Source organism: Ctenocephalides felis, unplaced genomic scaffold (genome assembly GCF_003426905.1).
Source record: "Ctenocephalides felis isolate EL2017-DRISC unplaced genomic scaffold, ASM342690v1 CF-g0.4_SCAFFOLD_03571, whole genome shotgun sequence".
Classification (NCBI taxonomy): domain Eukaryota; kingdom Metazoa; phylum Arthropoda; class Insecta; order Siphonaptera; family Pulicidae; genus Ctenocephalides; species Ctenocephalides felis.
This window is the reverse complement of record NW_020539725.1, coordinates 19,684,068-19,707,172: the sequence shown is the minus strand read 5'-3', so window position 1 is coordinate 19,707,172 and position 23,105 is coordinate 19,684,068. Positions and strand designations below refer to the sequence as shown.

Here is a 23,105-nt window from a genome sequence, read left to right as displayed (position 1 = left end):
TAAGTAGTATTATTTATTCAACTTGTTTAATAAAATGACCATTCGGTTTGAATGGCCAAAAAAGTATTTGTTGAGATAGGTTCAAAGTGTTTAAGAAGTTCGTGATCTATCTGGATGCTGCCGAACTCTATTGAACACTTGCACTTTGCCGAAGGACCAGATATATTTAGTTGTTGGCTATATCAGACCGTTTGAATAAAAATAAAAGATGTTGAATAACTGTTTGATTATTGTGTATTTAAAATATTAAGATTTATAGATGATTAGATAGAGGTTTGAATTAGATGTTTTGGATTTGAGTGTTAATTTACGACTGATTGTTAGCTATATGAGATTTAGGTTGATACTAAATTATGTAGATTTTATAATTTTATATATTTTTCTGATTGGCCCATTTTGTGGAGTTAAGGACACCCCATTACAATTTTGGAACCAATCAGTGGTTATTACATTTATCAACCGAACAGGTATTGGTTGATAAATTGCATGATACGAAGAATTTAAACTGGATACAGGTAGTGCGAATTTCTTGGAAATATAAGGATGATTGTATGATGTAGTCAGGGACAGGTGATAAAAATTCTAGGAAAAATGGATTACTGATTTTGCGACAGGACGCGTAACAATGAAAGGGATGAATGAGGGTTTATTGTCGCTATCCTGCATGGAGATAATAAAATATAATTATTATACCAGGGTTGGCAATGACGCGTTAACATGCCCCCGGACTTAAAAAATTATGAGGAATTAATTATGAATATTTTTTAACGTTGCTTAATCATAGTTTTATGCCATTGCTTATAACAATGTTAATGTTTTGAAAGTTTATAGATATCACATGACATGTGATGATAATATTGATAATAGATTGATTAATGATAATGATAATGGATATAATGTTAGATTATTCACGGACACTTTACTAAAGTCTTTAAAATTGTCCAAATGTTCAAAATGATTGTACTGACACTTCACTAGAGTCGTTAAAATGCCTAAATGTTTCGCATGATTATTGATAATTGACACTTCACCACACTATAATTATTTAATGTTTCAGATAGTTTTTGATTATTCGGTAATACACAAATTGTTTTTTATGTTTAATATTGATCATTTTCACTGTTTCACAATGTAATCACACAAAAGTTAGTTATTAGATTTTACAATGTCTTTGTTTAATTTTGCTTTTACCACTCGAATGATGATGCCGTCCTTAGGGTGCAGATTTGTGATAATGCCTAATCGCGGTCGTAGTGGTTTTAGAATTTAATCGAGGAATAGTACCATACTACCGAATTTAGCTTACAATAAGTTTTGATGCATTTTTGTGCGTTTTCTTGCACAACCGCTTCTGATGATGTTGCCTTGTTCTCTGATGAAGTTGATAGCTGTTGATAGTTGTCAGAGATTTCAAGCACGCATGGATTTAGGATTGATGTTGGTGGTTTGTCAATTAGGAAATGATAGGGGTTTGAAGGATTGTAATTATTTGGATTGGAACCTTGTAAAGATAATAGTCTAAAATTCAATATTGTTTCAATCTGTGTTAATATTCGCGAGATTTGCTAGAGTTTGCGGTAAATTGTTTTAAAGCTAATATAAAAGATTCCGCGATCAAATCGTATATTACTTCGATGTCGATAGCTTTGGTGACAAAACACACGAACCAATATGTATATGCTTTATACTTTTTATGGACAAAGCTATGGCGATCTCTTAATATCATAAGATTGAATATTTGCACTGTTGCAGCTAAGATTGATTTTTTATTAATTGTTTGATTTATAGTGATATTTTTAGAATTAAATTCAAACCCTGTCTTGGCTAAAGTTGTAATTGTTTTATCGCCGATATTAAGCCAAGTATTCTGATTGTTTAAAAGATTTTGATAGTTAGCATTAGAATAATTTACGTTGTACTTTGCTTGATTATGTTTAGTAGTTAGATTTTGTTTATTTAAAATAAGTTTTTCTGTTGCATTGACTTTAGTTGATAAGTCAACGTCACAGAAGATGTTTTTAATAGCATCGTTTTTTGGATTTTGAGTAAGATTCTTATTTGTTACTTGTTTTATTTGATTATTGAATTTTAATAATGGTGCTGAGGTAGTGTCTCTTATTACCGTAATTGATTTAATGTTGTTTTTAGGTTCAAGATGTTCAGCGTTATAATTAGCTTGATTTAAGTTAATTGTTAGATTTTGTTTATTTAAAACTAGTTCTTCTGTCGTATTAGCTTTAGTTGATAAGTTATGATTACAGAAGACGTTTTTAATAACATTGCTTTTTTGATATTGAGTAATATTCTCATTTGTTAATTGATTTATTATTTGATTATTAGAATCTAATAATAGTACCGACGTAGTTCCTCTTTTTGCCGTATCTGATTTAATGACGTTTATAGTTTCAGGATGCACAACGTTTTTAGATTTATTATTATTAGATTCATTGAGAGTTATTGATTCAGATGGAATCGAAATATAGTTGTTTAAAGTTTTTGTGTAATTGTTTACTATAATGGTTTTACTTTCGTACCGCGATTTTAGCAATTCCCAAACATTTATGTAGTTGTCCGCGGTAGCAGGTAAAGAATCGATTATGTTACCTGCTTCGCCTTTCAAGCAAGATTTTAGGTAAGAATATTTTTGAGAATTGCTAATATTTGGGTCAATATGAATTGTATAGAATGAATTATAGAACTGTAACCAGTTAATATCTGTACCGTCGAAATGAGGTAAATTAATTACAGCAAATTTATTATTGTTTGTTTGATATGATTTGTCACCAAGGCTACTATTTGAGCTAGGATCTGTTTTAAATGTTTTAATAATTGTTATTAAAATTACACAGCATTTAGTATAAGTATCATTGAAATCGTAAAATTCTGTATCTATCAAAAAGTCAATGTACTCTTCGTCATCAAAATGATTTGCAATTTGAATTAATATTTCTTGAAAAGTATCTAAAGAAGGTTTTAGTATTTCTAATATTTGTTTAAGCTCTGATATATCTAACTTGCTACTCTCATTTTCTCTTATTCTTTTACAAAAGCTATGGATTTGCGTCAAACGAAATTTCATAAACTCTTTTTTGATATTTAAATTTTCTAAAGAATCCATATTAACACAGATCTACTACGCAAAATTCAAATAACGATAGGTAAAGATAATGAATAGGAAGGATTAAGAAAAAGGAGTGCTTAAATTAGACTGACCTTTGTGTTGTCGCGTCATGTGTCCGCAATCGTTCCTCATGAGCTGATTTGGATTCAGCTGTTGTTTCCTTGATAATGTGCTGCTTGTTTGTTTCGCGATAATACACAACGCACTTACACTGAGATTTATTGTTAATCTTGATGCTAGTTTGATTTAATTGTTTATATTGTTGTTAATATAATCGTTGATTAAATTTGATTTTAGATTAATGTTTATGCGATGCAATGTATTATGTTAAAGGATAATTTAAATAATTACACTGTGCACTATAAGTTTTAGATTTTAGATTTTAGATTAATATTCATGCGATGCAATGTATTATGTTAAAAGATGGTTTAACTAATTACACTGTGCACTATAAGTTTTTAGATTTTAGATTAATATTCATGCGATGCAATGCATTATGTTAAAAGATGATTTAACTAATTACACTGTGCACTATAAGTTTTTAGATTTTAGATTTTAGATTAATATTCATGCGATGCAATGCATTATGTTAAAAGATGATTTAACTAATTACACTGTGCACTATAAGTTTTTAGATTTTAGATTTTAGATAAAGGTTTTTAACTTAATATGCGATGCAATGTATTACACTAGAAGATGAAGATTTAAATAATACACTGTGCACTAAGTTTTAGATTTTAGATTTTAGAAAAAGGTTTTTAACTTAATATGCGATACAATGTATTACACTAGAAGATGAAGATTTAAATAATACACTGTGCACTAAGTTTTAGATTTTAGATTTTAGATAAAGGTTTTTAACTTAATATGCGATGCAGTGTATCACGCTAGAAGATGAAGATTTAAATAATACACTGTGCACTAAGTTTTAGATTTTAGATTTTAGATAAAGGTTTTTAACTTAATATGCGATGCAATGTATTACACTAGAAGATGAAGATTTAAATAATACACTGTGCACTAAGTTTTAGATTTTAGATTTTAGATTAATATTCATGCGATGCAATGTATTACACTAGAAGATAAAGATTTAAATAATACACTGTGCACTAAGTTTTAGATTTAGATTGTTTCTTTCACTTTCACTGGTTAATCCGGTTCGAATAGGACCAAAAAATGTTTAGTAAAATGACCATTCGGTTTGAATGGCCAAAAAATGTGTTTGTTGAGATAGGTTCAAAGTGTTTAAGAAGTTCGTGATCTATCTGGATGCTGCCGAACTCTATTGAAAACTTGCACTTTGCCGAAGGACCAGATATATTTAGTTGTTGGCTATATCAGACCGTTTGAATAAAAATAAAAGATGTTGAATAACTGTTTGATTATTGTGTATTTAAAATATTAAGATTTATAGATGATTAGATAGAGGTTTGAATTAGATGTTTTGGATTTGAGTGTTAATTTACGACTGATTGTTAGCTATATGAGATTTAGGTTGATACTAAATTATGTAGATTTTATAATTTTATATATTTTTCTGATTGGCCCATTTTGTGGAGTTAAGGACACCCCATTACAATTTTGGAACCAATCAGTGGTTATTACATTTATCAACCGAACAGGTATTGGTTGATAAATTGCATGATACGAAGAATTTAAACTGGATACAGGTAGTGCGAATTTCTTGGAAATATAAGGATGATTGTATGATGTAGTCAGGGACAGGTGATAAAAATTCTAGGAAAAATGGATTACTGATTTTGCGACAGGACGCGTAACAATGAAAGGGATGAATGAGGGTTTATTGTCGCTATCCTGCATGGAGATAATAAAATATAATTATTATACCAGGGTTGGCAATGACGCGTTAACACAACTTTATTTATAAATATTTCTTTTCCATATTATTTTCAACCTAATATATAATTATAGCTGTTAGGAAATCCAATTCTTTGTATGTCTATGTATGTTTAATAATGTATAATTCTATTTGTCTATTTTTAAATAGTTCTTTTTACATTTTCGTGGCTTCTTCAGTAGTTTCCTCAAATTTTACGTATGAATTTGGTTGTATTGGAATTGCAGATGGCTTTTTCAGAAGTCTGTCGTTTTCTCCCAATCTTACGAAGTATGTTGTAGTCATTCCTTTTCCCTAAATGGTTAATATAAACATGTAAATATGAGATAATAAACAACCGATAAAACTACCCAAATAATATTACTAAATAAAATACTTTAAAATATTGAGTTATTAAAAACTGATTGTAGTAAAACTTTAATAACTTTTGAGAAGCTATATTTAATTAACTCCATTTTACTTTATCAAGTTGGTTTAATTAAAATCATATTTATTTGATTAAGATACTAAAAGCAAATATATAATAAACTTGTTAATGACAATCAATTACAATTTTTATCATATTATTTATTTTATTGTATGATTTTGTAATCAAGAGCCACGTATTAATAATTTATTAGACAAAAAATGTTGGAACACAGTCACACACCCGACATTTAGTTTGATTAGTGAGCAATTTTTAGATATTATATATATATATATATATATATATATATATATATATATATATTTGTTGGCACTATTTGTCTCCCTTACATTAAAAATCTCTTTCCTATTTGGAAAAAACTATTTGAATTCGCGGATTTGCGTTTAGTTTGCAATATTGATCAGACTCTCAACTTTTTATTTTCGAACTTAAAATCACCGACAAGTTTAGATCGTATTTCTAACATCGTGTATAAAATTGACTGTACAAATTGTGAGGCCACTTATATTGGCGAAACTGGACAACATCTAAAAAAACGTCTTAGACAACATTATAACAATTCTAAAAATAAAAATCAAAATCAAACAATGATAACTGACCACATACAAAGTTTCAATCATATTTTCAATTTTGATGTGGCCACAATTTTATATCACGAATCGAATACATCTCAGAGACGCTTTTCAGAATCTTGTCTGATACACCTTTACAAAAATAGTTTAAACAAAAGATTGGATACTTCCTCACTGTGCGAGAATTACCAAGTAGTCTTAAGCAATGTCTCGAAATTCATACCTTTAAAATAGTTACCTATCATGATCGACGTTTAATTATATTAATTTTAATGCCAATTTTTCTTTTTCTTTTTCTTTTAATTTTGATCTCAATTTTACTAATTATGTCCACCCTCACAATTGTCATGTTTTCATATTTCACTATATGTACCCTCTCGCGTTGTCAAATCTTAAATTCTTTGGTCAGTTCGTTTGCCTTGTACCTTAGCCCTCAACATGTGGTTCGCACATTGACGTACATTCAGTAGTCACCCGTACATCGGAGCACAGAAATGTACGGCGTGATGTACTTCACAAATTCATAAAAATCTCAGTCAAAAATTTATATATTGTTCAACTTAAAATGACAAGGATTGGTTTTTTAGTGCACTGTGAACATTTATAATATGAAATAATTAGGATTGTGCATTGTGAACATTTATAATATGAAATAATTAGGATTGTGCATTGTGAACATTTATAATATGAAATAATTAGGATTAATTCAATTACATGTAAGTTCATACCATATCACTTCTTATATATTAGTTTTATTTAATAATTTCTATCTGTTCTTTCAATCTAGAGTCCACTGAAGATGACACAAAACAATGTGTCGAAACGTATGGAATAAATAAAAATGTTTTAAAGTCATACAAATTTTTTAATTGATGTATTGCCCTGAAAACTGAATATCACATATTTCAACATCAAAATTATATAAAAAATTTAATATACACACATATATATATATATATATATATATATATATATATATATATATATATATGTAAACGGGGTGATAGTCATGCAAGAAACTAGAATAAAAAATATCTCAAGTAGTTTGAAAATTGGAAGCTTTTAGATGCAACCTAAAATATAAAAATTTTTTGGTTGCTGTGGTTTAGTTTTATTAATTTTGTTACATTAAGCTTTGAATCCGTAATCAAGAGACACCCTATACTTATATACCAAAAATAATTTGATATATATATAAATATCAAATATATATATATATATATATATATATATATATATATATCAAATTAACTATTAAATATGAGCAAACAATGCTCTTTTATGTACTCTATATTAAGTATTTTAAATTTTAGAAACATTTCGTGACTCAGTTTGTCTCATCATCTCTAGGATTGTCTTAGAATCATGAGTCTTGTGCACTAAGAGAACACGAATGTTTTGGTTTATGTTTTAGTGATTTAATTTAAAATTATTACACTAATGATGAGACAAGCGGAGAAACGTTTTTAAGTTTAAAATACTTAATAAATAGTGCAAAAATAGAGTTTTGTTTGTTAATATGGCATAGTCTATAGTCAAGTATTTAATAGTTTCTGCAAAATAAATAAATTTCTGTAATAATTTTAATACAGAAATTCTATCAATATTTTAGAAGATAATCTTACTTTTATAAATATTTCATCACGGTATTCGCACTGTACATCATGCCGGGCTAATATCTGCGCCGTCCTTTGGTTCACCTGAAATAGAATTCATGGTATTATTATAGTTCATATATGTAATATGACTTGCCTTTATTTCTAAGAAGTTTCTTTGGAAAAACATTTAGACAATCATATTATAAAATCATATAATATTTAGTAAATATTGCCAGTAATTAGAAGACCCCAAGAAAAATTTAATTATGGATGCTAATTGATTATTGATAGTACAGTCAAAACGTTTAATAATTAGGTAAGTGTTAAAATTCAAATATAGTATATATTTTAAAGTTTTGTATATCACCCTTCCTTATAATTTGATTCTATTATATCTTAAGTTCTCATTGCCCTTTCTTATAAATTAATTCTATTCTATTCTCAAAAAATATTTTCAATATATAAAAAATCCTAATTAACATCAGAGAGAGAGAGAGAACACTCAATATATGGTAGGTTGCACCTGAATTTTTGTGTTTTACCTGAATTTTTCCAGCTTGTCCTGTTGTATCTAATCTTGAAGCCATATTTACTGCGTGACCCCATATATCATAAAGCGGCTTTTTTGCACCGACCACTCCGGCAGTTGCATTTCCGTAATCTATTCCTGAAAGTTCAATTTTTTATTCAGCAAGTTCATAGTTTATATCTTTTCAAATGCATACATTTAGAAGATAATTAAATTTTAAATGTAAGTAATGATTTGTTACCTATTCTAAGTTTGAAAGTTTGAAATGTCGATCGATTTTCTATGCGGAGAGCGCTAATCATATCAGATGCAAATTCAGCCAAAACAAGAACCACGCCTTCATCTGGATTTTCCTCCTTGCGCAGGCCGCAAGCCGCCATATAAGTCCAGCCTGACATTTTTATTTTCTCCACTGAAAATTTTCGCTTTTGAAATAATAGCTGCAAACACATAAAATATTTATATATATTGAAGTCAGAAGGCACTTACAAAATCTAGTTGCAATTATTAAACTTATTTATCCAATTATGTTCTATAATAATATACATCTTCTATAAAGGTATGTACTATAATATATCATTTCACAAAATAATTTTATTCTGCCTAGTACAGTAGAGAGTACTAATAAATATAAATTTAACATTGATATATTTACCGTATCAAAAGCACAAATTATAGTGTTCAGTACTCCCAAAACACCTTTTTCCGATAGTTGAGCAACTTCTTCACCTAATAAGTAATATTTCAATTGTTAGATAAAATATCAAATATCACATTCGATAAGTTAATGGAAGTTAAGTCCAAAATAAGTTACCTGATACCAATTCTGCGTCTGTTATGGATGCAAATAATACAGCAACGTTTGGATGTTCTTCATAATATAGTTCGCCCATATTTTGGGCTGGGTCTAAGAAATAGTTCGCTGAAATCAAATCAGATTTAATAAATTGACGTTTCAGCAAAGAAAACAGATAAATGTATTTGTTTATAAGTTTTTCTTTGTTTTGCAATATATTTGAATTACTTTGATTATCACTTTCAGAGTTATCTAGTGTTTTCAAGTCAATAAGCTTTGTGATAAGCATTGGATATGAGCTAAAAATTTGAAATCGTGTCTAGTTTTTTCTCTACTTGCCTGCAGCTTGTGGTAGTATATTGGCCAACAATACTTTGTTTACGAGGTAAGCAGTATTAAAACTTTCTCGTTCATTGAGCAAAATCTGTTTCCACCTGAAATCTAATCGCTGCACCCGTTCACATTGACGATCCGTTGCAAAGACCATCAGGAACACCACGCTCACCGTCAACGTATGAGCCCATCGTGGATCTAGGGTCGCATTCCAACTAGATGAATTCTTAACACAATTATATATAATCAATTTTCTAATTTCTTATCTTCAATATCACATATTTTTATTCAATGAACGAGTGCCTATTGGATTTTTAAGGTAAACAGGGAGGTCATGGAAATAGGCTGAGATTATTGATGATTACATCTCGTATTGCTGATGACATGATTGCAGCGAAATTTCAGAACAAATTTTTTGATAACCTGTTTTTTATGAAGAAGAAGAATTCTGTTGTAAGACATATGACGCTACATTTTTGCTGCGCAATAGAAGTTTGACTTTTTTACCGTGATATAGAGGATTTGTGCTTTATCTTCTTATATATAAAAATGGATTGCAAAATGTGTAGGTAAGCGCATAACTCAACAACGCCTGGACCAATTTGGCCAATTCTTTTTTTAAAATGTTCGTTGAAGTCCAAGGATGGTTCTTACGACTTACGAATAATTGCCGGGAAAACCCTAAAAACAGCCCTTTCTTTTTCACATACAAAAGTTTTCTAACAAAAACGTAGAATCAATTTGAGCTTTATTTTTTTTATAATGCGTAAATAAATAAGGTGAATTAGAGAATTTATAAAGGTAAACTGATGGACAGGTAAATTAGAGGATATGTAAAATGGTAGAGAGGAGAACTGATAGATAGACGAATATGTAGACAAAAAAAAACAGGTTGACAGGTTAATTGGTAGACATGTTGAAAGGGATGACAGGTAAAATGGTAGATTGATGAACAGGTTGATAGGTAAATTAGTAGACAAATTGTTAAACAGGTAAATTGTTCAACAGGTAAATTTTTGAACAGGTTAATTGGTAGACATTTAGAGCGGGATGACAGGTAAATTGGAAAGCAGGTAAATTGGTTGACAGGTAAAATGGTGTATTGATATACAGATCGATAGGCAAATTGTTAGGCAGGTTAATTGATAGACAGGCAGATTGTTAGACAAAGTAGTAAATTGGTGGAAAGGTATTTTGTTGGATAGCTGGTGGTCAGGTAAATTGGAGGATATGTAAAAGTGTAGGCACGACAACTGGTAGATAGACAAATAACAAGACGGATAAACTGGTTGACAGGTAAATTGGTAAACATGCAAAACGGTTTGATAGGTAAATACTATTTACCCATCAAACCTATTTACTAAATAGGTTGACAGGTTAATTGGTATGCGGGTAAAATGATAGCTTGATTAACAAGTTGATAGGTAAATTCGTAGACAAATGGTTGAATAGGTAAATTGTTGAACAGATAGTAGTAACATTAAACTAAATGTAACAAATACACATCTTTGTTCAACTCTTTAATTTTATCTAAATCACAGCAAATCGTGAACGGGTACAGCTAGTTTTTAATAAAAATTTATATTACATCAATGAAATGTATTCTAATTTGTATTTATTTTGTATAATAATTGTATCAAATGTTATATAAACTTACCGAATATAAATCAGTTCTAAGAAACCATATTATCCAGTAGTATATTATAATCACAGTCAAGCCAGTTGCTAATTTTAATAAATAATGGATTTTATAAAACATAAAACACATCATGATAACTAAAGAAACACTGTAGGTTGTAAACTAAAATAAAAAAATATGTTAGATATATATTAAATTTAATAACACTTTTTTGTAAACATACCCACACTGATATGGTGCATTTAGTAACAACTCGTAAAGCACTTATTTCATCACGGGTTATGGAAAGGCGTTTTCCAAGATTATCACAGAAGTGCTGCAAATTCAGATTCAATATTATAATTTTTATATTCTCTTCTTCTAAATATAATACTAACTTTGCTTCGTATTTAAAATTATATTGGCAATTACCAAATTGATCATTGCACATGTGGCCAATATTAATATTAGGCCGCAGTAGACAAATGAACGAATGGCGGCGCTTGTGACAATTTTCCTTGATACAAGATATAACGCACGTGTTACAGCCCATTTTGGTTTTCGTTGAGGAGAATCCGGAGAACTTGTTCTAGAAAAATGAGGTTTATTTAAATATATATAAAAATGTTATGTATGGAGCATAGCTCTGGACGGATCAGAGACATGGACTCTGAGAAAAGCCGACAAGAACTATCTGGAAAGTTTTGAAATGTGGTGCTGGAGGCGAATGGAGAAGATAAAGTGGATGACAAGATAACAAATGAAGAAGTACTAAGAAGAGTGGGCGAAAAAAAGACTCTACTGAGCACGATCTTGAAAAGAAAAGGAAACTGGATCGGACCCATTCTGCAAAAAGAATGCCTCCTGTATGACGTCGTCGAAGGTAAAATAGAACAAGACAAATGCAGATGTTTGATGACTTACGCGAGAAGAGGAAATACAGGGAACTGAAAGCAAAAGCACAGGACCAGGAAGCATGGATGCAGAAGTTTGGAAAGAAAAATTTATAAAAACGAATATAAAGTGATTAATGGTCATTAATAGTAGTTAATTAATACTAATAAAACGGCAATGGATATAACAAACAAGGGAGGGGAAGGAAACCATGGATTTTGTGGTGCTCGCATACCATGGACCTGCCTTCGGGCAGACTTCTATTTATTTTTTATTACTATATATAAAAATATGTGTAAGTGCAATTTTAGCTTGAGAAAAGTTGCAAAAACATGGGCAAAAAATTAAATCGTCATTGTTGCATACAAAATTTTATTTTAACTTCTTTGCAAACGAATTAGAGTTTCTACTAATATAAAATTTACCATATGATAAATTAAAAAAAAATAAAAAGAAAGATTCTTACTCCGATAGTCTTCCAGGTACAGCAATCGATGTTCTGTTAGCTCGAGAGCCTTTGGTACTTTTTCTGAATATGCCTAAAACTACAATTACAATTACAACAAGTACAATTTGATTAAGTATTTTTTTAAATTAATATATAATAATAAAGTGAATAATAATATATATTAATGAGGTGGAATAAATGGTGACACAAATAGCATGTAAAAGAACAATTTTATTTTTCTCAATTTTGAACTTATAAATCACTTTATTTGTCATTTCTTTATTTTCTTTAAAATTATCTGATTTTTTTGTTTTTTATATTAGACTGCATATGTTATGTAGTAATCATATGAAATGAAAAATATTGTAAAGCTGATAAAAAAGAATATAACCTTTAAAAGAACAAAACATCTAATATTAACTATTAGACTATTAACTACATTTTAATTGTATATTATGCTTTAGTTATAGCTCACCATTTACAAAGTGATTGATATAATTAAAAGTGTAAGATATTGGAAGAATATTGATGATTAGAACTATTTACATTAATATTTAATAATCTAATATGAATTACTTTTCTTTATAAATTAATATGAATTACTTTATAAATTTTAATATTTTAGCCAATATCAATTATCAATATTATACTCTAGATAAAAGTATAATTTTTATGTGATTTTTGTATTACCATATTTTGTTTCCAAATTACTAACCTGATGATGATCTATCTCTCGTATCATATTTATGCCACATCCAATGAGACCAAGATAAAATGATTGTTATAAATAATATTATCGCTGATCCCAGAAATATTATGCACATTGTTGAATCCCAACTGTAATATTAAATAAATACTGTAAATATCTAAATAAATAAATAAGTATAAATATCATACAAATATCATAAATATAAAATTTGTAATTAATCCTCGTTATGGATCATAGTATGAGTTATAATATGAAAGTTCCTTAAAGTGTTTTGATTGAAATTTGCTAACAATGCATAACATTTTAAAAATCACTTTATACAGGTCGATAAATTTTAAATTTATCTTTCAGAATATATGATGCCATTAAAAAAATTGATCTCTATTTTTGTAAACAATGTAGTTGCAAATAAAATTAATGGAATAGTTGGTTACTTACTCTACTAGTGAAAGCCTCTCTATCATTATTATAATTATTAATACAAAGCAAGCAGCAGCAACGTAGTATTTGAACAGTGGATCGTTTTGTTTCATATATGGCAACTCCCACGAAGAATTTTTGAAAATTGTAAACATTGGCGAGCAATTATTGCACGTAGTAAATTGCCTGAAAAAAAGAAATTATTTTAGGCGTTTAAAAATAATACTGATAATAATAGAAAAAAATAATTAAATGCTCTTTTCGGAAGCAAGCCTGTAAACTAAATTATATATAATTCAACTAATAGATAATTTCAAAATGAAATACAGCACTTAGGATTGGTCTGAGTAAAATTATTTTTGAATCTAAGCATCAAAATATAAAAGCCAGAATTAGCAAAAATACAAAATATAATCATATTTCTAATTATTCTAGGTACTTATGTATTTTTTGAACACTTGGTGCAGTTTAAAATAAAATTATATATTTGTAATGACTCATTTTGCTTATTATACGAAGTAATAATTTATTATCTTATAAGTGCATTTGTTCAGTAAAGTCACTCGTTCCAAGAATTTTTTACTTGGGTTTTCTAAAGATTAGTCTTGACGACTTTTTAAAAAACGATATTTTTTCAAATTTAATAACATTGCAAGTTAATATTAAAAATATTCATTTACCTGAAATCACCTATTGGCAATTCATCAATCGATACCAACATATCTTCATCTGCTTTTTGCTGTATCATAACACTTCTTTGCGAACTGCTGTTCATAAATGTTCGTCTTTGTGAAACGATAGCAGAATCAATATTTAGAGACAGCTAAAATTTATATAAAAATAAAATTTAAATTTAAATTCTTAGCTTTATCTAAATACAGAGAAATCTTAGATGTTCCAATGCAGAACATCCATTTCCAATTAGAAAGTCGTAGGTTTTTTGAGTAATTTCATATACTTAAACAAAGCAAAAATAAATAAAATAATTCATTTTAGTATAAATATTTTGCATTGGAACGAGAGTACATAGAATGCATAAATAGTACAAAAAAATAATGAATTTCAATTTTAAAATATATCTTACCGAATGTGGCTCATTTCGGATGCTGCTTTCGTGTGAGGTTTTTGAAACTTGTCTTTGATAAATCCTGGGAATATGATCCTTCTATGAATAAAAATTTCAAATACTTGATTATCAACTTAATTAATGTAGATATAATATTTCTAATTAATAAGTATAAATGCTGTGAACTTGGAAATTACCACTGAATTTTACGTTGACAACGAATTTATATACTTATACAATATATTATTACAGTTTATTTGATATACATAGTAAGAATAACTTTAAAATTATATTATATATTAAGTTACTATCATTTTATCACATAACCTGGAGCTTCTTTTGCTTTATTTGTATTATATGGAATAAAATTCTAAATGTTATATTTTTTTTTTAAAATAAGAGCCCTTTTACAATTATTATTGTCTTTGTTAAAATGCATGATTTTGAAACTGAATAATTATAAATACAGTTTTAATTTGATTGTAATTATACTTACAGTTTTAATTTGAGTGGAGATCAAAAATGTTTCAATATTATTTTCTACAAGTAGTGGATGAGTTCGGGCTTGAGATTTTTTTGGAGATGGCTCATATTTGTATTTACCATCCAAAAGATCCAATGTTTGTTTTGTTACATGAACTTTACTAAATAAACAAATATATTGGAAATATTTATTAGTAGAAATAATGAAATTTATTGTAGATATTTGACTTTGTATTTTGTAAATTTCTTTATCACTTGATAATACTTAAGAAAAAAAACTATTTTCCATTATATTATATTGTGTAATATATAATCATTAAAATGCATCAATATAGTTAGTTATTTTGCGATTTACGTACCCTGGTGCACCAGTTGATTCCATGATGTTGGCTATTTTTACGTCGCGGGACCATATATCATACTGCCACTTTTTTGCGCCCAAAACTCCACTAATTACATTTCCAGAGTGTACGCCAATTCTCATATCTACGTCCAATGACCGACGACGTCTATTATTATATTATATTATAAAAATTTTATAACTCATTTCTGTATGTAATTGCTACATTGCTACATAGTATTATGATCATGGATCAGTATTATATTCTACAGTTAACTTAATTATTTTTCTTGTAGGCAATTTAAACTATTTTTTCGGACTACACTAATTTTATATTTAATTGCAGTTTATATAAGATCTTAAAATATTTTTTCAAGATTATGTGTTCATTATAATGAAACTACCTCACTTCACCAATAATCGTGATCATCTCCAGTCCGAGATCAACGCAGTTTCGAGCATGTCTAGGATCGTGTTTAGGAACTCCTGAAACACAATAGTAGCAATCTCCCAGAAACTTAATTCGCAATACATTATGTCTCTGGAAAGAAAATCTCAATTAATAAATTTTAATTTAGGAACATTTATTTTGAAAAAAAAACTGCTATTTCAATTGTATTAATAAGTTTCACAAACGTTTTGAAAGAAACAAAAATTTAAAATGATGTTTCTGAGATGTTGCTTAAAGACTGAAATAGTACAATATATAAAAGGAAGTAGAATGAAGTTCAAATATAACAATGCTGCAATGCAATTTTTCACAACTTTTAACGCAACTCAAACTAACTAACTTCAATTTGATAGTTTGGAGTCTATGATATTAATTAATGCTTTACTCTACTATACTTACTTCCGAGGCTTTATCAAAATGTCCAAATAATTCATTCAGTGTTTCTACTAATTCTCTTGCTGATAATCTTGTAGTCATTTGTGTGTAGTTCACTATATCTGCATACAAAATAGATACATCCAGAAATTCCTGAGCGTAAATATCTCTAAAAATTTATGTTAAGGGTTGTGAGATATATTGCTAAATATTTAAAAAATTAGAAATAAGTAGTACAAAGTTTCAAAAGAATGAAACATTTAAATTATGTTATTGATCTTTATCAATGTATATCTTAGCTATTTCATCATTATTAAGTTTTTTTATTATTAGCCCTTTTCACTCGGATGCCGATTCTCCGGCGGCAAAATACATACAAATCTCGTAATTCGCGAGTGAAAAGGGTTAACTTCTGCGTGGAGAAGTTTGTTTGTTCTAGATAGGTCTACTCTCCAGTATATTATGAAAATCACCTCTATATCTTGATATCCTTGTATTTTTGATTTTCGAATAATTTGTTAACTTCCCGTAGGGTAAGTTATTATAATCGTTCAAAAATCAATTTTTTTACATATCTTCACATTTCAAAGGTTTATGAACATTTTGGCATACTTCAGAAAAATGGATGTGTGTGTATGTGTGAAGACAATTTTTCGTCGACGATTTCGGGCGTATAGATGAACCGATTTGAAAAATTCGAAAAGCAATCAATTCCTATTGATAGGGAGATGTGCTGATTAGTTTTTGGGAAAGGCAGTCTCTGCGGTTTCGGAGATACGAAGCTAAATGTGCTAAAAATGGCAGTTTCAGGGAAAACTTACAATCCGATTTTAATGATTTAAAAACATATATAAACGTCGTCGTCCAATTCAAAAGTTCTTTTGTTTCATCTATAAACTACGAATAGTGGACAAAGTTACAGTACTTATAATAATCTATTTGAAAACATTTAATATTCCTCGAATACTGTGTTCCAGTACGGGAAGTTCCAGCAATTTGCCTTAAGGCACGATGCCCTACACCACTAGTCTTTGTCTTCTTCGTAAAAAACTATTGTTGTTTTACATTGAATACTGAGTGATGACTGAAAGCTTGAGCATGGCTTGAGCAGTTCATGAGGTTGAGGAAAAACTGCGATTTAAAATAAATTTTTCAAATGTTAATTATAGAAATATGGGCAATAATTTTTGTGAAAAATAATTAACTTAAAATAAACTGATAACTTCATATACCCTTCTTTTATCTATGGATAACTTATTGTTAGATTGGGCTGTGTGACGCGGCCTTTAGCATAGATAAGAAGTGGTTTTCTTACATCTATATATACTTCTTATCTATGGTCTAAAGATTGTTGTATTAAAATAAACGTCAAATTTTCTATTATAACCACAAAAATGTATACATAAGAATTATTTTTTTAAGAGAAAATTTGTAGTGTATTTTTATTAATATAAATTTATAAATAATTATAAAATGGATGATCAAGCGTGTCCGAGATGTAAAACAACTAAATACAGAAATCCGTCACTAAAGTTGATGGTAAATGTTTGCGGTCATGCACTTTGCGAAAACTGTGTTGATTTACTTTTTCTTAAAGGTATACATCATACATTATTTTTTGTAATATTATATTATTTTTAATCATCGAATAAAATTGATTAATCATGACTATTCAGTGTTTATTTACTAATATAATATTTTTTTATAGGATCAGGTTCATGCCCCGATTGCAATGTACCTCTACGTAGAAGTAATTTTAGAGTTCAAATGTTTGAGGATCCCATGGTTGAAAAAGAAGTTGATATAAGAAGAAAAGTTATTAGAGACTTTAATAAAAAAGAAGAAGATTTTGCATCGCTGGCTGAATATAATGATTATTTAGAGCAAATTGAAACAATTATTTACAATCTAGTCAACAATATTGATGTATTGAATACAAATAAATTGATTGAACAATATAAAAAAGATAATAGAGAAATTATCTTGAAAAATAAATCAAAAATAGGTAAATTATCTACTACTAAATCATTATAAAGGAGAATTTGTCACTCAGTCTTTTAAATCTGCATATTCTCCCTACTATTAAACTTTCTTTATCTTCGTATATGCATGTTTATATTTATGCATAATTTGTATTTCTTTGTTTTAATCCTATATTTAATATTCACAATAGGGCGCGAAGAATATGAACTAGAAGAAATGTTAGAAATGGAGAAAAGACATGAAGAACTTCGACAACAACAAATATTATTACAAGAACAAGAGACAGCAAAGAAAAAACAGCGTGCGAAAGATGCATTGATTGATGAACTGATGTTCAGTCATGGTGACGCAAAAGATATTGTAAAAACATTTGCTACCAAACAAGAACAAGTAAAAGAAGAACTCAAAGAGATACCAAAGGTTTGGATAATAATCATTAAATTTTTGTCTCAGTGACATAGAAAGTTACATTTTATTGATAATTACGTTCTATAGGAATGAGAAATACTTGAGAATATTGTTTTTAAGTTAAGAGCACAATATTTCATAAATCAATAAAATTGTAAACAAAATCTAGAGTTGGATATTAAAACATATATGAATGCTTGTCTATAATGGGTATTCCTCAATTCCTAATTATTGGTATTTCTCAATTCCTAATTACTGTATTCCTAATTACGGTATTCCTCAAAATAATAATTTTCAAGATTAAAATAATCATTCTTGAAACATGTGTGCAGTTCAAAACATAATTCTTGTGAACCGTGTATTTTATTTTATTGTTTTTTTATTTATTGTTTGCCTTCTTTATGGTAAAGTTGTGTGCACATTTTTCATTGTACAGTTTATGAGACTTGTGGATATTTATATATTGAAATTAATATTTTTTCAATTATATTCTAGATAACTCAGTTTTCAACTGGAATTCAATTTGGTCGCTCTGGGCAACATCAGTTTTTACCAGTACCTCAAGTGGAAGAAGGTCCTTTATATCAGTACACTGAATTCAGAGTAAATATTGAAGGACCCATGCCCCCCACATTTGAAGAACTAGATAACTTAGGATTTATAAAACATGTCAGGTAAAAATATTAGAATTGTTTAAAATTGATAAAATATAATAATTCTAAATACTTAAAAAATGAAGAAAACTTTTGTAGTAAATTTGAGCAGATAAATGTTATATGATTTACTGTCTATATTTAATTTTAAGAGGTGGAAAATAGTTTTTTGTGTGTAAAGAGAGAAAATAGTTTATATGAATTGGAAGCAATTTATCCCTAGAGTATCTGCCTAACTTTTGAATATTCATTGTATGAAATTAATATGTATTAGATCGACTGAGTCTGATATATCTTCTACTAATGTACTAATGAAAAATAATTTGTCTAGATCAACGACAACTACTGAAAAAGCAGGTGGATATACAGCTCAATTAGCGTGTAGGAGAGCTTTAGAAAGTGCTCAATCTGGATTATATTTTCAAGCAGTATAATAAGAAATTTAATTTGTAAGTACTAAATGATATTGAATCAACTTTATATGTTAAATATGAAATGTAAATATAGTTTTGTTATTAATTGTTTAAGATTGTTTAAATTTAATTATTTTTAAAGTATAATTTTGCTTATATATATATATATATATATATATATATATATATATATATATATATATACGAGGTCTGTTCAAAAAGTTTTCGTAATTTTCGTTTTTTCAAAAAAATATTTATTTATTCGTCTACATTAATGTGGTCCCCTTCAAAGTAGTCCCCCCCAGATATAATACACTTATGCCAGCGTTTTTTCCAATTTTCGAAGCACCCTTGATATTCACTTTTTGATATGTCCTTGAGCACTCTCAGCGATTTTCTTCAATCGAGGAAAACCGCCGTCCTTTCATGGGTCTCTTCAACTTTGGGAATAGGAAAAAGTCACACGGAGCCATATCTGGTGAATTTTTGCACTTTGCAACACTTTATTTCATTTTTTACGCAAAATTTAATACAAATTCTTTGACTTTTTCAATTCTTCCATTGTAAAAATCGCCGAGCTCAGAAATCACGTCGAACCTTAGCGACTACCACAGACAAAGTAAACAGTGAATATAGCTGAAAATTTCATCATACTTTAGGGGCATGTATACCAACACAATAAAAAAAAAATTTTGACAATCAGACACTCCAGACCCGCGAAATTTAATTATTAGTAATTCCGGGTACTTTTTGAACAGACCATGTATATATATATAATTTTTTCATTGAAATTTGCCTTAATTTTATCATTTTTTATTATTTCATTTTTGTGGTATATCTTTTATATTAATTAAGATATATTGATTATAATTAATATACATTGATTATAATTAAGATATATTGATTATAATCAATAATTATTGATAAATATTTTTGATAATCAAGCTAGATTATCTTAATTATTTTTTCATGAGATATACCTTTTTTAAGATTATGATATACTTTTTAAGTTTCAAATTCCACCCCATAGTAATGGAATTAGAATGAAAAAAAAAAATTATCTAGAAAATTATTTCAAATTTTGTATCATTCCGTTAAGTTGTGGCAGTATATGTTATTATATAATATGTTTGTATAAATACTATAATACTTACTTAAATGGACTACGTGGTTTATGAATAATCGTTCCTGTATCATGTTTTCCAATCAGTTTCATGCAAGCATTTCGAATATCAGCTTTCATTTCTTGCATTATATATTCAGGAAGAATACTTAACATCAGTCTCTCCTTAAAATATATTTTTTTGAGAACTCTGAAAATCAGTTTTTAATTCATGTTCTTGATTTTATGCTTACCTCTTGATCTTGTTCGTATTTTAATTGTTCAGCTGTTTCTAAACATGCCCTTCTGTCTAAAATATTCGGCGTAGCAGTATTTCTCTGATGTACCGAAAATATATGCATAACGCGTTAATGCAAATTAAATACAAGGCATCACCAACTACCTAAAAGTAAAAAATATTATAATTGTTTACATATAAATTAAGATATGTGCAATAAGTTTACATTCAACCAGTGAAGTAAAAGAGAATTATTCATTCTTTTTCTAAAGTGTGAATAACATAATTAAAATAAATAAATTAGAAAACATATTTAAATGTTGCAGCATAAAGGGCAAGTACTAAATTATGTGTTATCTACTAATAGTACTAGTAAGAGAGTAAACAACTCTCATTTACTAAGTAGTGTCATTAAACATAAATTACCAAAATTGCAACATTTGATTGATCGCGATGTGTTATGAATGTTAGAACTGCTAAGTGTGATGCAGTAATGGTAAATCCCATGATAACTGTATGAAGATTCCTTAGGACAGGTATTAAAAGATGACATGTTAAAATGGCAATTGAAGCTCTTGCCGGGCGCACTGGCTGGGCTTTAGTATCTTTCTCATCTCCCCAATGGCCTAAAGGCACAGCAAGATCTGTAAATAATATATACTATGAAATATATATTATGAAAAGAAATAAGTTCCTCAGCAGTATTGAAAAGTGTAAAGGTTACATTTTAAAAATCAATATACTTATAGCTTTTTATTCTATTTTTATTTACCTGATACTACAAGAAGAAATATGGCTAATGATGATATTACATATTTAGCCCAGTGAAACCTTCTATGAAGTTTGCTATAAAACAGTAATCCCAGTAATGGCCAAATAAGAACTGTAGCAAATCCATAACATAAATAATCTATAAGATAGTTAATATCTTGATCCTAAAATAGAAAAATGGTTGATTAAAGTAAATATAACAGCCAAAATCGATCAACATCCCAGATTAACTTTATAGATTTTAATAGAACTTATGAAAAATTATGGTTGCCAAATTTTTGGAATTTGTACTAACATTGATTTTTTCTGAAAAATTTTGCTCAGAAATTTCAAATTATTTAATATATATGGAAAATACTACCAGTATAGTGGTTTTGTGTACATTCTACATAAAACATGATCAAATGATGTCTTCTCTATTAAATATTTTAGAGTTAAATAGACATAAACTTGCACGAGTGATCATCTAAGGAGGATGGTGTGGGTGAACATGTTGGTGCAATAGTTATTGGTCAAGGACAGTATCGTTCAGGCTAAATTGAAAAAGTTTTAACAGAGTCCCTGAGAAAAAATTCTGAAAATAAGTAGTGGACAAAATCAGACAAGACAGAAGAAACGATCGAGAAAATAGGATGATATCTACCGAAGAAAAAAACTCGTTCACAAACATAAGGGCATTGGCTTGACTTTGTACCATTTTCAGAATTTTTCAAATCTAATATGGAAGAATAATCGCATTAACACATATACAAGATTCATTCCTATAACAAATCAGTTTCTCTTTGGTTTAATTACAACAAACCAAGTACCAGCTAGAATTCAGATTGGACTAAAGTTAGAGTAAAAAAAAACAACAAGGAAGTTGCAAAAGTTGTATGGCTTGGGTTAATAGTCAAGTCATAGTCATGATTGCATTTAAAACTAACAATAAGTGCAAATAATTTTTAGGCTTTAGAATGTTAATTCTGTAGAAATGGGTAGCCTATGAATTTGTATTTTAATTGAATGATGTTTTAATAGCGCTATAGAACTTTTATAATACATATTTTTAACACAATTTTTTATACTTAATTTGTCGAAAAACTATTAGAATATAAGCAATAATTTTGCGATGAAAACAATATTATCGTTTGAATAGTCGATATATTTTTTATATCAAATAATATAACATAACATATCTTGAACCGGAAAAATTTCTTACCTGTTTGTTGTAAAGCAACAGGCCTATGTGCACAACGTTAAGACTCGTAAATATGTAAAGAAATATTGAAATGTGGCTATATTCCAATCTTTTAGAGTATTGTTTGTATAAAACTTCCAGATCTCGTGTCAAAATTGTATCCTGAAATATAAACAGCAAATTAATGTTACTAATAACAAGATCTCATATAATAAAACATTCGATTAAAAATAATCAAAATAGCGAAATCATCAAATCCATATATTGGTAGCATGTCGTGAATGTAAAATAACTTTTTAAGTATATTTAGTGCAAAAAA

The 23,105-nt window shown here is 28.3% G+C and overlaps 2 protein-coding genes across 2 annotated transcripts in view; one reads left to right on the top strand and one right to left on the bottom strand.

The window, feature by feature from the left end:
- Window positions 1-5,079: 5,079 nt before the first annotated feature.
- The window catches only part of LOC113385739 (adenylate cyclase type 8-like), a 20,397-nt gene continuing 2,371 nt past the window's right edge, over window positions 5,080-23,105 (bottom strand). Inside the window, 25 exon segments of the mRNA XM_026623578.1 lie at window positions 5,080-5,273; window positions 7,604-7,678; window positions 8,119-8,243; window positions 8,347-8,545; window positions 8,761-8,834; window positions 8,920-9,027; window positions 9,241-9,460; window positions 10,892-11,035; window positions 11,097-11,189; window positions 11,285-11,441; window positions 12,213-12,291; window positions 12,910-13,031; window positions 13,342-13,509; window positions 14,004-14,146; window positions 14,408-14,488; window positions 14,886-15,033; window positions 15,232-15,381; window positions 15,617-15,753; window positions 16,063-16,207; window positions 20,650-20,783; window positions 20,852-20,916; window positions 20,919-21,000; window positions 21,262-21,479; window positions 21,608-21,770; window positions 22,808-22,948. Coding sequence (XP_026479363.1) covers window positions 5,136-5,273; window positions 7,604-7,678; window positions 8,119-8,243; window positions 8,347-8,545; window positions 8,761-8,834; window positions 8,920-9,027; window positions 9,241-9,460; window positions 10,892-11,035; window positions 11,097-11,189; window positions 11,285-11,441; window positions 12,213-12,291; window positions 12,910-13,031; window positions 13,342-13,509; window positions 14,004-14,146; window positions 14,408-14,488; window positions 14,886-15,033; window positions 15,232-15,381; window positions 15,617-15,753; window positions 16,063-16,207; window positions 20,650-20,783; window positions 20,852-20,916; window positions 20,919-21,000; window positions 21,262-21,479; window positions 21,608-21,770; window positions 22,808-22,948 — 3,309 coding nt within the window. The 3' untranslated portion in view covers window positions 5,080-5,135.
- On the top strand, window positions 17,429-19,516 carry LOC113384727 (CDK-activating kinase assembly factor MAT1-like). The gene is made up of 5 exons (XM_026622489.1): window positions 17,429-17,635; window positions 17,747-18,043; window positions 18,212-18,441; window positions 18,925-19,103; window positions 19,414-19,516. Exons 1-5 carry the CDS (start codon window positions 17,512-17,514, stop codon window positions 19,514-19,516), a joined length of 933 nt encoding a protein of 310 aa, XP_026478274.1. The 5' UTR covers window positions 17,429-17,511.